We start from the raw sequence: 18,089 nt of genomic DNA, 5'->3' as shown, positions 1-18,089 counted from the left end.
TAGTTGCCAAAGCAACATTTCTCATTTTCATTTAACTTAATGTAATAAAAATAACTAAAAGGACAACTGATTTTAAATAAAAAATATAGACCTAAAAACTTTGAAAATTACAATGAAAATATAAAAATAAAACCAATATAAAATATTAATAAAAACGAATATATCTCAATTATAATAAAATAACACTGATTCATGGATTTAAAAAAATAATTTTAATCGTACAGTGATTTTTAAATTTGAAATTAAATTGTGTTACACTGGTAAAACTTTCCTCACAAAAATGAAACTTTAAACTATATTATTGTGTTTGTCTGTATACAGCCAATTATAACTTTAAGTTGCTAAATAATTTGAAATCAGTGAGTATTTGAATTATTCCTCACATATTTGAGTGAGAATCTGTAAAACATGTATCATGAGCAGAATTATTTTTGGGGTAAATTCTGTTATTAAATAAATAACGACATTTAATTGCGTGCAACAAATCCTTTACACCAATTTATTCTGCTAATGTTTCATGAATGAAGCCTATCGACTCCATTTTAAATCAGTTGATTTGCACCATCCGAATGAACTGAATCACACAAATGAACTGGACTTCCCAAAGCTATATGCACTCAAAAAAACACTCTTTAAACTAACTTAATTCAATTATGGACAGTGGTTTCACATAAGTAAATTATTTTGTATTAATGTTAATGACATTTTTTGAATCTATGAAAGCTCCTTGTGTTGTGACAACTCAACTGAATGAGTCCAAACAAATCAATGGAATTGCTTCCCTGTAACTTAAACTGGTTAAGTTTAGTGAACATGCTTTAGTTTATTTAAAACTGCGCTGAAAAATAAATGTATGTAGGATTTACATGATTTCTCTAATGAATTAATAGACTATAGTTATCTATTAGTTAATAATAGCACTTATTAACATACTAAATGCTAAGATTTATATGCTCTTTCAGCAACAAGAGTAAACCTATTTGAATCAGTCCACATCCTAAGACACATAATTGTATGAATTAGCCACCACATACTCTTCTCCACAATGGTAACCCACTGTAATTTAATTTTTTCTAATAATTGCAATGTAATTGAACATTACACACAATTACACACTAAAGTCTTCCCGTTTCCTCATTTTCTAAAAAACACATAAAATAACACTTCATTTCAACATTTATTCTGTCTTAATTCAGCTATATGCAAAGCATTCTGGGAACTAACAAGCACCGCCCAGTTTCAGTTAATGCAACACAAATCATTCATGTAATCCAACACAAACGGATTAAGTAAACTTTTAATTTAACATATTTAACATACAGATTGAACACAATCAAATTAAGTTTGGACAAAATGTACAGCAATTGTGTTGCTTAAGCTCATTTGAAGCAATTTGAACAAGCAGACACATTTTTTTTTCATTGAACTATATTTAAAGCATTCCAGAACAAATTTTCTGAAATACTCACATAAATTAAAGACTTAGCCTTTTAGATTAACTTTATATATTCTCTGAGGACATGCACCTTGCTACTTTCTTCACACTCCATCTTCATCTAATACATTGGAAATTGTCACATCCAGGTTTTTTTTTTATCGCGAAATTAAACCCTTTACATTAGTTTAACGATTGATCATTAAGTAAAGTGGAAAATTATACAGGTTAAGTTAATTAAACGCAATACAATAGTGTTTTGGTGGTAAAAGAAATATATGTGTGTTACTTTAACAAAACATATTTGGGTAAAAAGAACAGTGCCACATAGTAGAACTCTGTAGTTACTGTAAGTTAGTAGTTTTAGTTTGTTACTCTCCAGTACACCGTACTGATATTCTGTAGGAATGAGCAAGTTTTGCCTTTCTGACCCGACTCAACTTTACGGTTCACTGCCGTTGCTTTGCATGCTTCATTAATCAGCCCGTCTTAAGGCTATTAAAGTGGACATAAATTATATCTATAATCCAAGTGAATTGCTCAGCTAATTTCTCCTTTCACATCCTGTGTGCTGAGCTTTATTTAAGTTCGTTTATTGGGCCATTATCTCAAGGGCAGTCACCTTTGTGCTTTTTCTCCAGATAAAAATGTCCTCAGGCTCCTCCTGGTTTATGGAATGTAAAACACGACGGTGAAGTTGTGGCCGCAGGACTTTTTACGCCACAATAATGTAAAGGTTTTTAAAGACTGAATGAAAACTAGAAGTTTACACGCGTCACAACTTCTGTTTAAATCTTTAAAACTTCTGTTTAAACCTGTGAAACAATTTCATGATTCAAATGCATTTTAAATGGTTTTGGTTTTGGTTGTGCTCTAGTTTACTGAACATAACTGCTAAAACTCAGCTTGACCTGATCCATGTTACCAGGCCTGTAGTTGTAGTAGTAACTCATCCACACGGCTTTACGATAAATGAGCTACAGTTTCTCCATGGTCACGACACTCTCCTATCTGTAAAACATGTGTTTAACATTGCAAATGCTCTATTTCATCAGGATTGGTGTGTAATTCGGCCGATGGATCTGTGAAATATCACTCAAACATAGTTGGCAGAGTAGATTCATCGTGCTGGTTAAAAAACAACATTGCCTGAAATTTGACGTCAAGTTGACAGTTCGTCAGAGACGTTCGTCTGCCACTCGCGGTCACATGTTTTATCCTTTTTTCCAGTTTTTCCAGTCATTGCACATCTGTTTGAGCTGCCTTTTCCGGAGATCTGGGAACATTTGAACGCTTCCCTGAGTCCTTTTCAGCACATGTAATGTAATTATGTCACACTGCATAATTCCAATGGAAAATCCACCATTAAGCAGACTGACTGACTCATTGATATTCCCGTCGCATTTGCCACATTGTGTGTTGCAAGGAATTATCCGTTATTAAAAAGTCTGTTTAGTGTGCAGCGTTCCATGACCTGGAAAATTCTCCACGGGTGAAACGGCCACAGCAGGACAATAGAGGAGAGCGGGAATAGATCGCACTGATACGCCTGCAGTTTCTCACAGTCTGTCATTATAAGTTTCCCTCTTCCACTTTTTAAAAAAATATCTTTCTCATTCTTAAACTGAAAAACTGTGATAATTATGTCACTTTAACTTTTTTACGTTTTTATTTTTGGGTCACTTTAAGGGTCAATCTCATGAAACCTGTCAAGTTTAGTTCTTATTTCAACCTAAAATCTAAATATAGATGGGACAAGTAAATTATATTTTTCCTTGCCTTGAAATGTTTCAAGACAATTAATAACATTTTTATTGAATTCTGATAATGCAAATAATCTTGCATTTTTTTTGATAGTTTCATTGTTCTATTACAATGATCATGTATTAAGAATTACTATTAAGAAGAATTGTAATTGTAATAATGAAAAATGGGAAAATAAATAAATTGTCATTAAAATAATGTAATGAAAACCCCCTGAAAAGGCCTGATTTTCGTAATCTAACGTACATACTGTAACATCTTATTTAAATTTTCTGATTTTGGCCTGAAATAAGGGTAATAACCTTTTATATATACATTCTGTCTGTTTTCTGGTTCAATAATTTGTCCCCATCATTTCATCTGACACTTTGTCTTTTCTTCTTTCTGGTTGTGTTTCCTTAACCTAGGTAAGCAGCTTTGGTCTTTTAAAGAAAAAAACATTAAAGACGACCTATTATGCCACTTTTCAAAGTCTTTATTAAGTTTTTGAGCCATCAAGAATGGGTATATATGTTTGAATATTCAAAAACATATTTGTTGCAATTTTCAGGGAAGAAGGAGGCGGGAACTGCTGAACAATCAAATAAACTTTATTTAAAATAAAACAAACAAACCAAAATACCGCCAGCAGCCCCTCGCGGACGACTGCTGGCTACCGAAAATAAACATAAAGAACTGCCAGCAGCCCCTCGCGGACAACTGCTGGCTAAAATAAAACACAAATTCAAAAACTAAAACACAGGCCTGTTCCTCTCTCGATCATCAACGTCGTCACTCCTCCTTTATGCTTCCGCTCCTCCGTCAGAGATGCGAGACCGGTGTGCTTCACAGGTGTTGCTCATTAGCAATCGCACCACCGGCCTCGCATCATTCTCTCATGTCCCTCGGCCGTCCTGTTCGCCACAATATTATTTTCCCCATAATCTCCATTGTTGCGGCTCCTCTTTTCCCAGTCTGTCAGTAACACTCAGTTTAGTTCCTGTCTCTATGAAGCCCCTCCTTCTGAAAAGCACACTGTGCTCTAAAGTAGACTCTACTTGGTCGGCTGGAGCAGTGTGTTGTGATTGATCGAGCGCTTCGAGTGTGTTTGGGAAATGTCCCGCCCCTTACCATAACCACCAGTTTAACACACTACTGACTAACTCAACAAGGCCCCGCCCCTTTATTCTGCGTATTAATCATTTAAATGAGGAATATTGTGACGTGTTTGTTCCTGGAAGAAAACTCAAGACTATGGAGAAACACTGACACTGATATAGAGAATAACTTCTGCTGGAGGGACTTTGTGCTTTGTAACTTTGCAGAGCTTTTTCAAACTCAAAATGCAGCATTACACACTAAAGAAAGCTGAAAATGAATCAAAGCATAATAGGACCCCTTTAAAATAACTCAGGACTGGTATCAGAGAGGCCAGTGTGACTCTCTCATTACTGCCACTGTAAACCTGCCTCTGGATAATCCCACAATCCCTGTTTCCTGTCTGGCTTCTTCCTGTTTGTTTCCTTATTTTGCTGCCAGGATAGAATATATAGCCTGGGTCTTTAAAGTTTCCTGGTGCTGAAAACCTTCAGTCAGAATGAGTTTTCTTAATCGTGTTTGTGTGTTTCTCGTACTGGAGTTTGATTCCTTAATCTTTCCATATTGAGCTGAAATTCCAGAACTGCGTTGGATCTGATGAAAGCTTCATCATGGTCACTCTGGGTCCCTGACATCTAGTGCATGAAGACCTGAAGTTGACAGACGTTTGAGAAGCACGATTAGTGTGAGATCCAGCTGTCTTTACTAGAGAGCTTTCAGTCTGTGATGCAGGACACCAAAACAATATTTATGCCTTAGGAATCTTATTTTGAGTGTACTTTCTCAGTTTAAACACAAAATGGCATTCATGTTACCCATGTTACCTTTTTAATGGGATGTTATAAAGTGAGGAAATAAGGAAAAAAAGTAGCATGGGGTTTGGTTTTATGCATCAGGAATTGACTGGATTATGAAAAGTTGACATTTCCTTTAGTTGAAGAATTATTTTTGTAATTAATGCCTAAATAGTGATGGCTTTTTGGTGAACGTGTGTAGATGCCATTTTTGTGTGGGGTAAATAATAATATGCACTGATAAATCACTCACAATAAGACTACTTAGAGTCCATTTTGATTTCGTTAACTTTAAGTATTTGCATTTAATATGTTTAATATCAGTATATGCAGTTAATATGTTTAATATCAGTATATGCAGTTGATATGTTTAATATGTAGTTAATATGTTTAATATCAGTATATGCAGTTAATATGTTTAATATCAGTACATGCAGTTAATATGTTTAATATAAGTATATGCAGTTAATGTGTTTAATATCAGTACATGCAGTTAATATGTTTAATATGCAGTATATGCAGTTAATATGTTTAATATGCAGTATATGCAGTTAATATGTTTAATATGCAGTATATGCAGTTAATATGTTTAATATAAGTATATGCAGTTAATATGTTTAATATGCAGTATATGCAGTTAATGTGTTTAATATCAGTATATGCAGTTAATATGTTTAATATCAGTATATGCAATTAATGTGTTTAATATCAGTACATGCAGTTAATATGTTTAATATGCAGTATATGCAGTTAATATGTTTAATATGCAGTATATGCAGTTAATATGTTTAATATGCAGTATATGCAGTTAATATGTTTAATATCAGTATATGCAGTTAATATGTTTAATATCAGTATATGCAGTTAATATGTTTAATATGCAGTATATGCAGTTAATGTGTTTAATATCAGTACATGCAGTTAATATGTTTAATATGCAGTATATGCAGTTAATATGTTTAATATGCAGTATATGCAGTTAATATGTTTAATATCAGTATATGCAGTTAATATGTTTAATATGCAGTATATGCAGTTAATATGTTTAATATGCAGTATATGCAGTTAATATGTTTAATATCAGTATATGCAGTTAATGTGTTTAATATGCAGTATATGCAGTTAATATGTTTAATATGCAGTATATGCAGTTAATATGTTTAATATCAGTATATGCAGTTAATATGTTTAATATGCAGTATATGCAGTTAATATGTTTAATATGCAGTATATGCAGTTAATATGTTTAATATGCAGTATATGCAGTTAATATGTTTAATATCAGTATATGCAGTTAATATGTTTAATATCAGTATATGCAGTTAATATGTTTAATATGCAGTATATGCAGTTAATATGTTTAATATGCAGTATATGCAGTTAATATGTTTAATATCAGTATATGCAGTTAATATGTTTAATATCAGTACATGCAGTTAATATGTTTAATATGCAGTATATGCAATTAATATGTTTAATATCAGTATATGCAGTTAATATGTTTAATATCAGTATATGCAGTTAATATGTTTTATATCAGTATATGCAGTTAATATGTTTAATATGCAGTATATGCAATTAATATGTTTAATATCAGTATATGCAGTTAATATGTTTAATATGCAGTATATGCAATTAATATGTTTAATATCAGTATATGCAGTTAATATGTTTAATATCAGTATATGCAATTAATATGTTTAATATCAGTATATGCAGTTAATATGTTTAATATCAGTATATGCAGTTAATATGTTTAATATGCAGTATATGCAATTAATATGTTTAATATCAGTATATGCAGTTAATATGTTTAATATGCAGTATATGCAGTTAATATGCAGTATATGCAATTAATATGTTTAATATCAGTATATGCAGTTAATATGTTTAATGTGCAGTATATGCAGTTAATGTGTTTAATATGCAGTATATGCAATTAATATGTTTAATATCAGTATATGCAGTTAATATGTTTAATATCAGTATATGCAGTTAATATGTTTAATATCAGTATATGCAGTTAATGTGTTTAATATCAGCATATGCAATTAATATGTTTAATATCAGTATATGCAATTAATATGTTTAATATGCAGTATATGCAGTTAATATGTTTAATATCAGTATATGCAATTAATATGTTTAATATGCAGTATATGCAATTAATGTTTAATATGCAGTATATGCAATTAATATGTTTAATATGCAGTATATGCAGTTAATATGTTTAATATCAGTATATGCAATTAATATGTTTAATATGCAGTATATGCAATTAATGTTTAATATGCAGTATATGCAATTAATATGTTTAATATGCAGTATATGCAGTTAATATGTTTAATATCAGTATATGCAGTTAATATGTTTAATATGCAGTATATGCAGTTAATATGTTTAATATCAGTATATACAGTTAATATGTTTAATATAAGTATATGCAGTTAATATGTTTAATATAAGTATATGCAGTAGGAAGGTAACATGTTTAATATCTGATCACAGTTTATATTCTCCGTGAGACATGACATGTGATGTTTGAGTGTATCAGCAGACTGTGTGTCGTGAAGACTGTAGCCTAGAGGAAACTCTGACAGGTTGAGATGTGATCACAGCACTTCTTACACACACACTCCTGCGATGACCTTGATCTGCACCTGCATTACTCTCCCGAGTCCAGTCAAAGCCATTAGCTATGTTTACATCCAAAGTTGCGAATTTCACTTATGTGACATTTGCCAATTACATTTGCGAATAAAGCACTGTTTATTCGAAGAGAACAAAATCGTCACTTCCTGATAAACTGGCGATAAATACCACTAAGAAAAATTCTTATTTATTGAGCTGTTGTATAAATCAATATCACTTTTACAACATCACAAAAACAGCACTCGTGTGATGTCGCTTAACTATATCATGATAAAAATATGAGATTTTCCCCCCTGATATCTTGAATTTCAGTGTAATTCTAACTGCATTCTATATTCTTCATGTTCATCAACAATATGAAATGTAGATGACATGATTAGGTCTTGGGCGAGGCGGCTGCGTTACACGCTTTAATAATTATAGCACTTTATTTTTTCCCATAACTAATTCATTAAATCGACAGCCCTGATATATATTCTATAGCAAAGTAAACAGCGAGTCACTTTGCACATTCCCTGGTCATATTTAACTCGCCTGATCCACGTACACCGAGTAGCTCATGCAGAAATTAGGCAGTAATTTGGACATTCCTGGTATCCCTGCGGGCTCCAACACAACATTCCCGAGTCCGGCAGGCCTGAACAGGTATCCCTCAGATGCAGAGCACAGCGCAGGTTAAAGATCAGCCCGGCGGGGTTTGGGAAACATATTCTGGAGCTTTGTAAACCAGACGGGATTGAGAGCAAACGAAAACAAATCTTTTGTCTGGATGTCAACGTTTTTTTTTGAGCTGCTTTGAAAAGACATCAACCCAGCCAGAGACCATTAGAGACCCCGAGCAAGAAGAACAGGGATGTGTCTGGTTGAGCTCAGTCTTTTCAAACCATCCTCTGTTAAGTCTCTCACGAATGCGCTGGGCATCCAACTGAGACGCGGCTGGCGGGAAATTCACTCTCTCGCACAAGTGTGTGTACAATCAGTGCTGATTTGACCACACGTTTCACACAAACACACACACATCAATGCACAAAGCCTGATCCACCGGGTTGACAGGGCCAGGAGGTCGTCTAATTAAGTTTGAAAAATGTCAAAGCATCATTAACAGAACTGACACAAATTCTGAGTGTCATAAGATTCCTTAACCAAAGGAACATTTCCATAGATGTGCTCAGAGTGCGTTTGAGCCTCTATAAAGGGTGTTTGGACTTCTTAAAAAGTCATTTTCTGATTATTTACAGCGTTTTGGACACTTTTGAGCCGCTATAAAGGGTGTTTAGACCCCTGAAACATCATGTTGAAAACTTTCAGAGGTCTAAACACCTTTGTTGCCATTAGCTTGGCTTGTTTAGTTGGGGACATTAAATTTAACATTTGATTTAATATTCAACAATAATATTGATCTGCCTGCATTGACACTATTATACAAGAACTGAACTGAGCTGGACGATGACATCACGGTTTACTCCAGAGCGGTTATATATACATGAACTAAATTAATAACTTTTTTTAAAACAATAATGAAACATCACTGAACTTACTTAAGCTGGACTGTGACGATTTTTTTCTGGAAACAAACTTTTGTGCATTATTTTCTTGTTATCTCTGTAAAGCTGCTTTTAAACAGTCTGTATTGTAAGAAGCGCTATAAATAAATGTGACTTGACTTATAGTTGCTCCAAAAGGCTGGAAATAATCTGAACAGGACTTTTTGTGTCGAATTCTGTCTGTCCTCAAAGTGTCTGTTCAGAGTTTTCAGAAAAACTCACAGTTGAACGTGTCTTGTCAACACACACCTTGGGAAGAAGAATTGTGTAAAAACAAAACACAGCTGTTTCAAAGACTGATATGCGAGGAATTTGAATGGTTTTTGTCTAGCAAAAAATTCTCTGGAAAGGTTTAGTGATTTTGAGAGTTTATAAAATAATCGCTCCGAGATAGTATTTGTATAATCCATCATTCTTTGTATGGATAGATGACATACTCAAGTTTCTTTTGCTAAGTACATGATGGTAAATATTTAAAATAGGAATTAAATATTGCACTGGAGTCTTTGTCTGCCAAACGAAATTGACAAAAATGAGATGATTGCTGACATACAGTAAGACTTTACAGTTAGAAAATGAATGTGGAGAGCAGCTCAGAAAACTTGCTTATGGAAGCATTTTGATGAGAAATGTTTGAGATCATGTTTACAGATATTGGTATCTTGGCAAATCTGAGCACAGTTTGAGACATTATTGAGATTTCTTCTGAAACTGTACAGGAGACACATGTGAGATTACTGGGGTCTTTTTCTCAGGAGAAACATCTGAGAAGCATAAGATGTAAGCTAAGGTTGTTTTTTGCTCTCCATGTAATCTCATTGCTGTCTTTATTTGTTTATTTGTTTATTTATTTGTTTATTTATTTATTTATTTGTATTTGTTTAATTTATTTATTTAATAATTTATTAGTTTATAAATGTATTCTTATTCATTTATTAATTGATTTATTATTTAATTAATTAATGTATTTTTCTATTTGTTATCGTTTTTTATTAATTCATTCATATTAATTCATTAATCAATTAATTATTATTTTTATTATTTTAATTTTTTTAATAATTTTTTTATTCTAATTAATTAATTAATTTATTCATTTATTTGTTTCTATATATTTTTCTATTCATTCATTAATTTTTTTTATAATGTTTTTTTTATTATGTTTCCTTTCTCTAGTAACATTTCATTTAATTAATTTAATTAATTTAATAAAAAAACAATTCATTTAATTTAATTAATTTAATTAATTTAATTAATTAAATTTAACATTTCATTTAATTAATTTAATTAATTTAATAAAAAAAACAATTAATTTAATTTAATTAATTAATGTATTTTTCTATTTGTTATCGTTTTTTATTAATTCATTCATATTAATTCATTAATCAATTAATTATTATTTTTATTATTTTAATTTTTATTTTAATTTTAATTTTATTCTAATTAATTAATTAATTTATTCATTTATTTGTTTCTATATATTTTTCTATTCATTCATTAATTTTTTTTTATTATGTTTCCTTTCTCTAGTAACATTTCATTTCACCCCACAGCCCCAGAACTGCTGAAAAAAGCTTTTAATTAAAACATCATAAAGTAGATAATTGTTGGTTCTACATCCAAGGCTGCCTGTCAGATGTTAGTCGTGCGTGTGTGTGTGTGTGTGTGTGTGTGTGTGTGTGTGTGTGTGTGTGTGTGTGTGTGTGTGTGTGTGTGTGTGTGTGTGTGTGTGTGTGTGTGTGTGTGTGTGTGTGTGTGTGTGTGTGTGTGTGTGTGTGTGTGTGTGTGTGTGTGTGTGTGTGTGTGTGTGTGTGTGCGTGCGCGCGAGTCTGTGTACAGATGTGGTCACATTAAGACCAGAAATATCTTTTATACAAGTACACAGACACGAATACTTGGCCAAGGCTTTGCAAGTTTACCAGATTCCATGTGCTTGTACCACAAATCAAATGACACTATCAACTATAGATTCATTTACACAGCCACGTTCATTTATTTAAGTCTCAGCAGAGCAGCTGCAGATGTTTGAGGATAAACACAAATGATTAGCTGTAAAAGTCTCTGATACAGATTCACAGCAGGAGTTTTATTTGGTCGAGAGAACAGAGATGCTGTAGTTTATTCATTCTGCTTTAAATAAACGTGCGGTCGGCGCTGGAGGCCGTCTGCACAGATCTGTTATTAGTTGGTAAGTTATGCTTTGATATCTGCATGTCATTAATATGTTCTGTTGTTGTTATCAGAAGGAGATGAATCAAAGTAATGCATGCACGGGGAACTCTGACGGGTTTATTTGCGTGTTATTTTGAATGCATTGGTGTTAGAGAGGGTCATCTTTGCAATCTGCTCTACACTTGAAGAAAACAGCTGTATACCGTCCCATAAGTCATTTTATAAATTCTTTGCATGGTTTTAAAATGTGCTTTTGGACTGTACGGTTCAGTTACATGAAGTGTTTATACAATTTTGACATTCTTTGTCTAAAGAGATCCATCTTTAAATGGACATTAGATAAGTGAGCCTCCCACTTATTGATGCATGTGAGCAGATGTGGTAGATTGTTATGTTTAGAGAGATTGGTTATGACAGTGGCAGTTGTTATAGATTATGTGTGGCTGCAGTATATCATAAGTCTTGTACTGTGGCCCTCTTTGTCTGCAGGCTTCTTTTAAGTGCACTATGTAGACAGCAGGGGGCAGTGTGTGTTCTCTACAGTGTCAATGATGATGGATGACGCACCTGATTTTTCTTCTTACCTTTTGTTTGTTCATCAGTTTGTCATTGTGAGAAATAAATCAGGACTGCAGAGCTCTGTATTGCTGAGATTTGTTTTTTGCACAGACACAGAACACTAGTCTTTATGATGGTGAATATCAGTCTTGCTGTTTCTCATATTCGGGGTTAGAATATTTGAACAAAATCCCTGCAGTAAGTTTTAAACTTAAACATATATTTTTTTCTAGTCTGATTGTGCTCCAGGCATGAATGATTTGACATTTTTTTTTGTTTTGTTTTTGTGAATTACTTTACTAAGTGATTGGAATTACAGTTGGTGTTACTTTAAAGGAACTTATAAAATACAGTAAAAACAATACTATTATGAGATATTATTACAATTTAAAATAAAAATTAAAAACTTCAAATAAAAAAGTGTAATAGCTAAAATAGCTGTAAAAAATATTTTTCCCAGGATTCTTTGATGAATAGAAGTTTAAATATGAAATAGAAATCATTTGTAACATTATAAATGCCTTTGAAAGTCTTAAAAGCCTTTTTGATCAATTTAAAGATACCATAGTATGTCATTTTACAAAGTCTTGATTTTGTTTTTGGGCTCTATAGAACAGTTTTTCATGCTTGAATGTTCATAAAAAACATTATTTTCCTCATATTCCCCATTGTTGCGGCTCCTCTCTTCCCAGTCTGTAACACTCAGTTTAGTTCCCGTCTCTATGAAGCCCCTCCTTCTGGAAAGCACACTGTGCTCTGATTGGTCGGCTGGAGCAGTGTGTTGTTATTGGTCAAGCGCTTCGAGTGTGTTTGGGAAATGTCCCGCCCCTTACCATAACCACCAGTTTAACACACTACTGACTAACTCAACCAGGCCCCGCCCCTTTATTCTGCGTATTAATTATTTAAATGAGTAATATGGTGACACGTTTGTTCCCGGAAGAAAACTCAAGACTGCAATGGAGGCGTTTCAGGGAGTTCAGAAACACTGACACTGATATAGAGAAGAACTCCCGCTGTTTGTGCTATGCAGAGCTTTTTATTGCTGAATCATTGTTAATTATCTGTAAATGCATAAAAAAAGGGAAGACCGTCCTTTAATTCCAGATGATTTTGAGCCAGAAGCTTCATGCCTTCCCTGATGAGTGTATTTATGTGCTGGACGGCTGTATCTTTGTGCTGTTGGTGACCCTATGATGCTATCCGGATGGTTTTCTTTGGCTCCGTGTGACCCGTAGGATCCACCAGCTGTGCCAATCTACGCTACGGACCCCTGTCTACACAGAAACACACTACAGACTCAATGAGCGGAAGTCACACAATGCACATCTGGAATGCAAACACACAAATCTCTCAGAGAGTCACACAGTTTGACCCATAAAAGGCTCTGAACGATTGCTGGTGGTCTGATGCAATGTCAACAATAAATGCGTTTTTCCTGTTGCATAGTTTTAATTTTGATGTTCGTTCTTCAGAAACAGTGCATAAGCATGTTTAAAAACACGAGTATAAAAGAAATGCTGTACTTTTGGCATAGATTTAGTGGTTCTGACAGGTGGTTTGTGTGTGTTAGATTCACATAGATCTGAACATATGGCAAAGGCACCGACCAGAGGTTAAACAGATTTTCTCAAGCACTGGATGTTATGGGCTGTAAAACATATATCATGTTTTATGCGTGTTATGTGTGCATATTTGCACGTCTGTGTGTGTTTGGGATAATAGATTTATTACTTACAGAACCAGAAACATTCCGTATGAATTATTTTCCTGCAGAGGTTGCACATTTTTAAATACAGTATATATAGTTAAAATGAAAATTGTCATTGTTTACTCTTTCAGCTTGGCTTCCATGCAAGTGTGTTTTTTGCTTAAAAACACACTTCACTACAGTCTGTAGCTATGAAATATAAACACAAAGATTATTGATAAGAGTAAGAATTTGATGAAAATCAATTTCAACATCAGCTGGCTCTTTGTTTATGGTCTGTGTTTGTGATGTCAGTTCTTTTCGTGTCTGAACCCGCCAACATCATTGAACCCACAACATCAAGATCCCTGCCAGTTTTCTATCAAGACAATTCACATTGTGCAAAACCGAGAACAAAATTTAAACATCACATTGTCTCAGCACAAACTGCATCTGAAAGTTATGCTCTAGAAGAACGGAAGGATGAAATTTAATTTCTAAGATAAAATCATGTCTTGTACAGTTGAAAAAAAATGGGGAAATGGAAAGGAAAAAATCTTTTTGAAATACAACAGAGAAAAGTACAAATGGAAATACACTTAAATGTAATGCAATGAAAATACAGAATGTGAGAAAAGTTACAGTTAAAATTCCATTTAATTAAATTTAATTAATTTTAAATAAATGATGTAACTAAAAATGTAATGCAAGTCAATATTTCTTGTCATGATTTAGTTTTTCATGAGGATTTTCACCCTCTCTGAGCCTCAGAAATAGGCAGGCAAGTATATTTAATATGTAAATGATGTCTGTTGTGATTGGCTAACCTCTTTGCAACAGCCGGCTTCCGAAAAACTCCATTCATTTTGCCCATAGCGAAATCGATTGTGAGCGACAACTTGTTATCCTTTAAAGACAGACCGACTGTGAGCTACGAGGTTGTTAATCGATGGTATTTGCTTCTGTTGAATCCATCAGCCCGCATTATTTCAACTTAGTTTTAAAATGATTGTGTTTAATGGTGGAATTCCTGGTGAAAACTACATTAGCCATGATGCTGTGCAGAAAAATAAACCAATCAGAGTCGAAACCAGCAATAAGTGCCAAAATAGCTCGATAGCTCCGCCCACTCCCATTTAGCACTGCGAATGACGTAATCGAGTCAATTTCTCTACGCTCTCAAAATACTGAAATTTTATATATATATATATATATATATATATATATATATATATATATATATATATATATATATATATATATATATATATATAATCAACATTTGTAAATGGGTAGTTTTATATTTCTCCATTTTTAATTTGATTCCATTTAGTTCTTTCCCTCATTAAAGCTGTTAAGTTCACAGTCTTGTAGCTTGGTCTTTCTGTCTGATTTTCAAAAACTTTTTTGCTTCAAATCAAAGTTTGTAGTGTTGTGTTTTTCCTCGTAGCTGATTGGCTTGGTTCATGGCTTATAATGCTTTAATGGAAAACTTTTTAAATATTCCTATGGGAAAAATGAATGGACAAAATGGGGACACTGCTGAAAAAGGGGACATTAGTAGCAGTAGTGTTAGCCATGGAGGAGGTGTTGATTTATATAAAAGTTATCGGTCATATGATTATGAAGTGAATATTCAGAGATGAATACTGTGATGGTTTCTAAATTAGCTGTTTTTGTGCTTTAGTTTGAGCAAGTTTTCAGTTTTTTGGGATTAATTAGTTCATTTTCAGTGTATGTTACACAGTGCTCATAATACTTGCCAGACTTCATTATGTGGATATGACCCCTGACCCCTGACCTCACTGCCCCTGCACACCGCCGGTAACACCCGTCTCCCTGCAGGTCTGTGGCAGGGGTCATGACCTCTCAGTGAAGGAATGTTGTTCGTCTCCGTTTCCTTGTTGATGTTACAGTCTGGATGTAGATGAATATATGTGAAGGTTGACGTTATGAACTACTGATCTGTCACTCATTTTATTCTCATGGTTGTAATAATGGAAAGTATCGGACATAATTTATGTTTTGCAGGATTGAACACTGAAGCTTTAACACTTTACACTATTGGTTGTTAGTTAGCCATTAGTTAATACAATACATAAACGATTAACAAATCTTCTACTGTATTTATTGGTTATTGTTCATTTCTAAATTTTACATTAAAATTAAGTTATCAATTAAGTTAATATTAATTTTTAAAAATGTGTTTAATTATATTAATACAATAATATAATAATAAAAATAATAACTTTTTCAAAATATGTTTTTGTTTAAATATTTTATATATATTTTTATGCATTTGAAGACACAAAACAGGAAGAAAAGCAATTCATCATAGAGCTAACAATATTACTTATATACAATGCCAGGTTTATAAAGAAAGTTAGAAAAGATAAAAAATGCAAAGAAAAAGTTATTTTTTTAAATGCAATAATGTGTTTTGTTCTCATTACTAATCATTAAGTTTAGTAATTAACACTTTGAACTTACAATACTATTTTTTTCAGTAGTTTATTTCTAATAGTGAGGGATGTAATTTTTGTAAAAATATTTTTCATTGTTAACTCATGATAAATAAAGTATTTCATGGCTGTTGGCCGGAAACATTTTATCTCCATTTTTGGTAAAAAAAATTTTCTTTCGTAAATCATTACTACTGGTCACCGTTTACGTCTGTCTGTGGATTTCGCAAATATCTAACAAATGAAAAGTATTCTTAAAAAAGACTAAACCGAGTAACTCCATTGGATCCTCAAACTGTCACATGTATGTCTGGATTTCACCAAAATTTAGCTTGATTTCAGTAAAATTTAATCAAATGTATGACCACATATAAGCCACAGTGTCAACATGACCATGACACATTATTTTTTAAATACCGTGTTTTTCCCATTTCCTGAAAAGTAGGGTTTTTGGAGGTACGAGGTTTCATAGAGGTGTGGTGTAGATCATAGCCCAGTCTTTATTTCCATAATGCATTAACTTCTATTTTGAATTGTACTTGTAAAGCATTGCATTTCTACCTTTGCACAGCAAACTATAACATATTTAGCAGATTTTACTGTTGTGTTGTGTACATGTGTAAAGGTGTGATCACGTCCGGCAGGAATTCAATTCACTCCTTCATTATGTTGAATTCCCTCCTCCTGCACACATCGCTCGGCTCTTCAGGGGCCAATTTGTTGTGACGAGGGCTTTATTGAAATAATGTTTTGGGAAACCGACAAACCAATTTTCTCATAAACATCTCCATGTGTTTGAGTGTGAGAGCTGGATGTGTGTTAAACATCTGCACTGAAACCTGAATGAATGGTAAAACCTCTCGCTGTGTGGCTGGTTGGCCTGTTGAAGGACACAACTTTTCAGCAGTTTTGTTCCCCTTTTTTGATGAACTTACATGGTTTGAGGTCAGTGACTGTGCCAATTAAATGCCGAAACATCCCTCACCATCTCATTCAGATGATTTGTGTCCACTGGAAAAAGAAGCAGTTTTGATAAACATGGAGAGAAAGCACTTTCTGCTCTTACTACTTTTTTGGACCACATTTTGAAGGAGAATCTTTGTCTGTAATACTTGTATAGTACTTGTATTTTATCATACCCAAAATGCATCAAACCTTCTGACATTACAAGCATCAATATGCTCATTAAGTTAAAAGATATGGAAACTGAAAAGCGGCCAAAGGGACAACTTTCTCATGAGCACTTTCCAATGAAAACTCAACCAGTGGTCCAGTTTTCAGTAGCTTCAACTAAACAATCAAAAAAACATTATTGTCAAATTCAGTTACAGTGAAGAACAGCTAAATGTGTCTTTAATTACACACATGATTTACTCATTGGCAGCAGACTGTTATGGACAAAATCTCTTTTTATTCCGATTATGTTAGGTTGTTTTTGAGATGGAAAACTGCATGGAAACAAGATATTATGTTTTAGTTTGGCAATACATTTCCAGCAATAAGCGCTTGTTGAGACCTCAGATGACCTATGCAGTGAGTTTGTAAATCTTCTATGCATCCGGTCCCTATATAAAAAGGTTGATACTATTATTACAAATAATTCTAGATTTGTACATTTTCTGGAAACAGCATGCAATTTTTTTTTTTTGCAATTTGATGCTTGATTTAACAAACAATCCTGTCATATTGCAGAGAGGTGAAGTTTCATTACTGGTCTGTATGAATGCGTTCAAATGTCTCCTAATCGTAAACATCTGTAATGCATCCGCATCTGTATTTCAGACTGTAATGTGTGTTTGGTCTCTCCCACTGTCAGACGTGAACGAGTGTGAGGAGACCAATGGCGGGTGTGAAGCTCTGTGCTGTAACACTATCGGCAGCTTCTACTGTAAGTGTCCCGCAGGTCAAGAGCTCAAGGAGGACGGCAGGACCTGTCAGGGTGAG

General features: G+C 33.3%; 1 protein-coding gene across 6 annotated transcripts in view; it reads left to right on the top strand.

The window, feature by feature from the left end:
• Nucleotides 1-18,089, top strand: part of megf6b (multiple EGF-like-domains 6b) — a 70,128-nt gene that overhangs the window by 19,011 nt on the left and 33,028 nt on the right. For all 6 annotated transcript variants that reach the window (XM_077204138.1, XM_077204136.1, XM_077204140.1 and 3 more), the window contains one exon: nucleotides 17,962-18,084. Coding sequence is in view for 4 of the 6 variants with exons in the window: in XM_077204136.1 (XP_077060251.1) it covers nucleotides 17,962-18,084 (123 nt within the window). In the remaining 2 variants the exon portion in view is untranslated. The remainder of the gene's footprint in view (nucleotides 1-17,961; nucleotides 18,085-18,089) is intronic.

This window comes from Siphateles boraxobius, unplaced genomic scaffold (genome assembly GCF_051911475.1).
Source record: "Siphateles boraxobius isolate OS27281-9 unplaced genomic scaffold, OSU_SipBor_1 5, whole genome shotgun sequence".
Classification (NCBI taxonomy): domain Eukaryota; kingdom Metazoa; phylum Chordata; class Actinopteri; order Cypriniformes; family Leuciscidae; genus Siphateles; species Siphateles boraxobius.
Note: the sequence above shows the minus strand (reverse complement) of the source record. Positions and strands in the feature narration are given on the sequence as shown.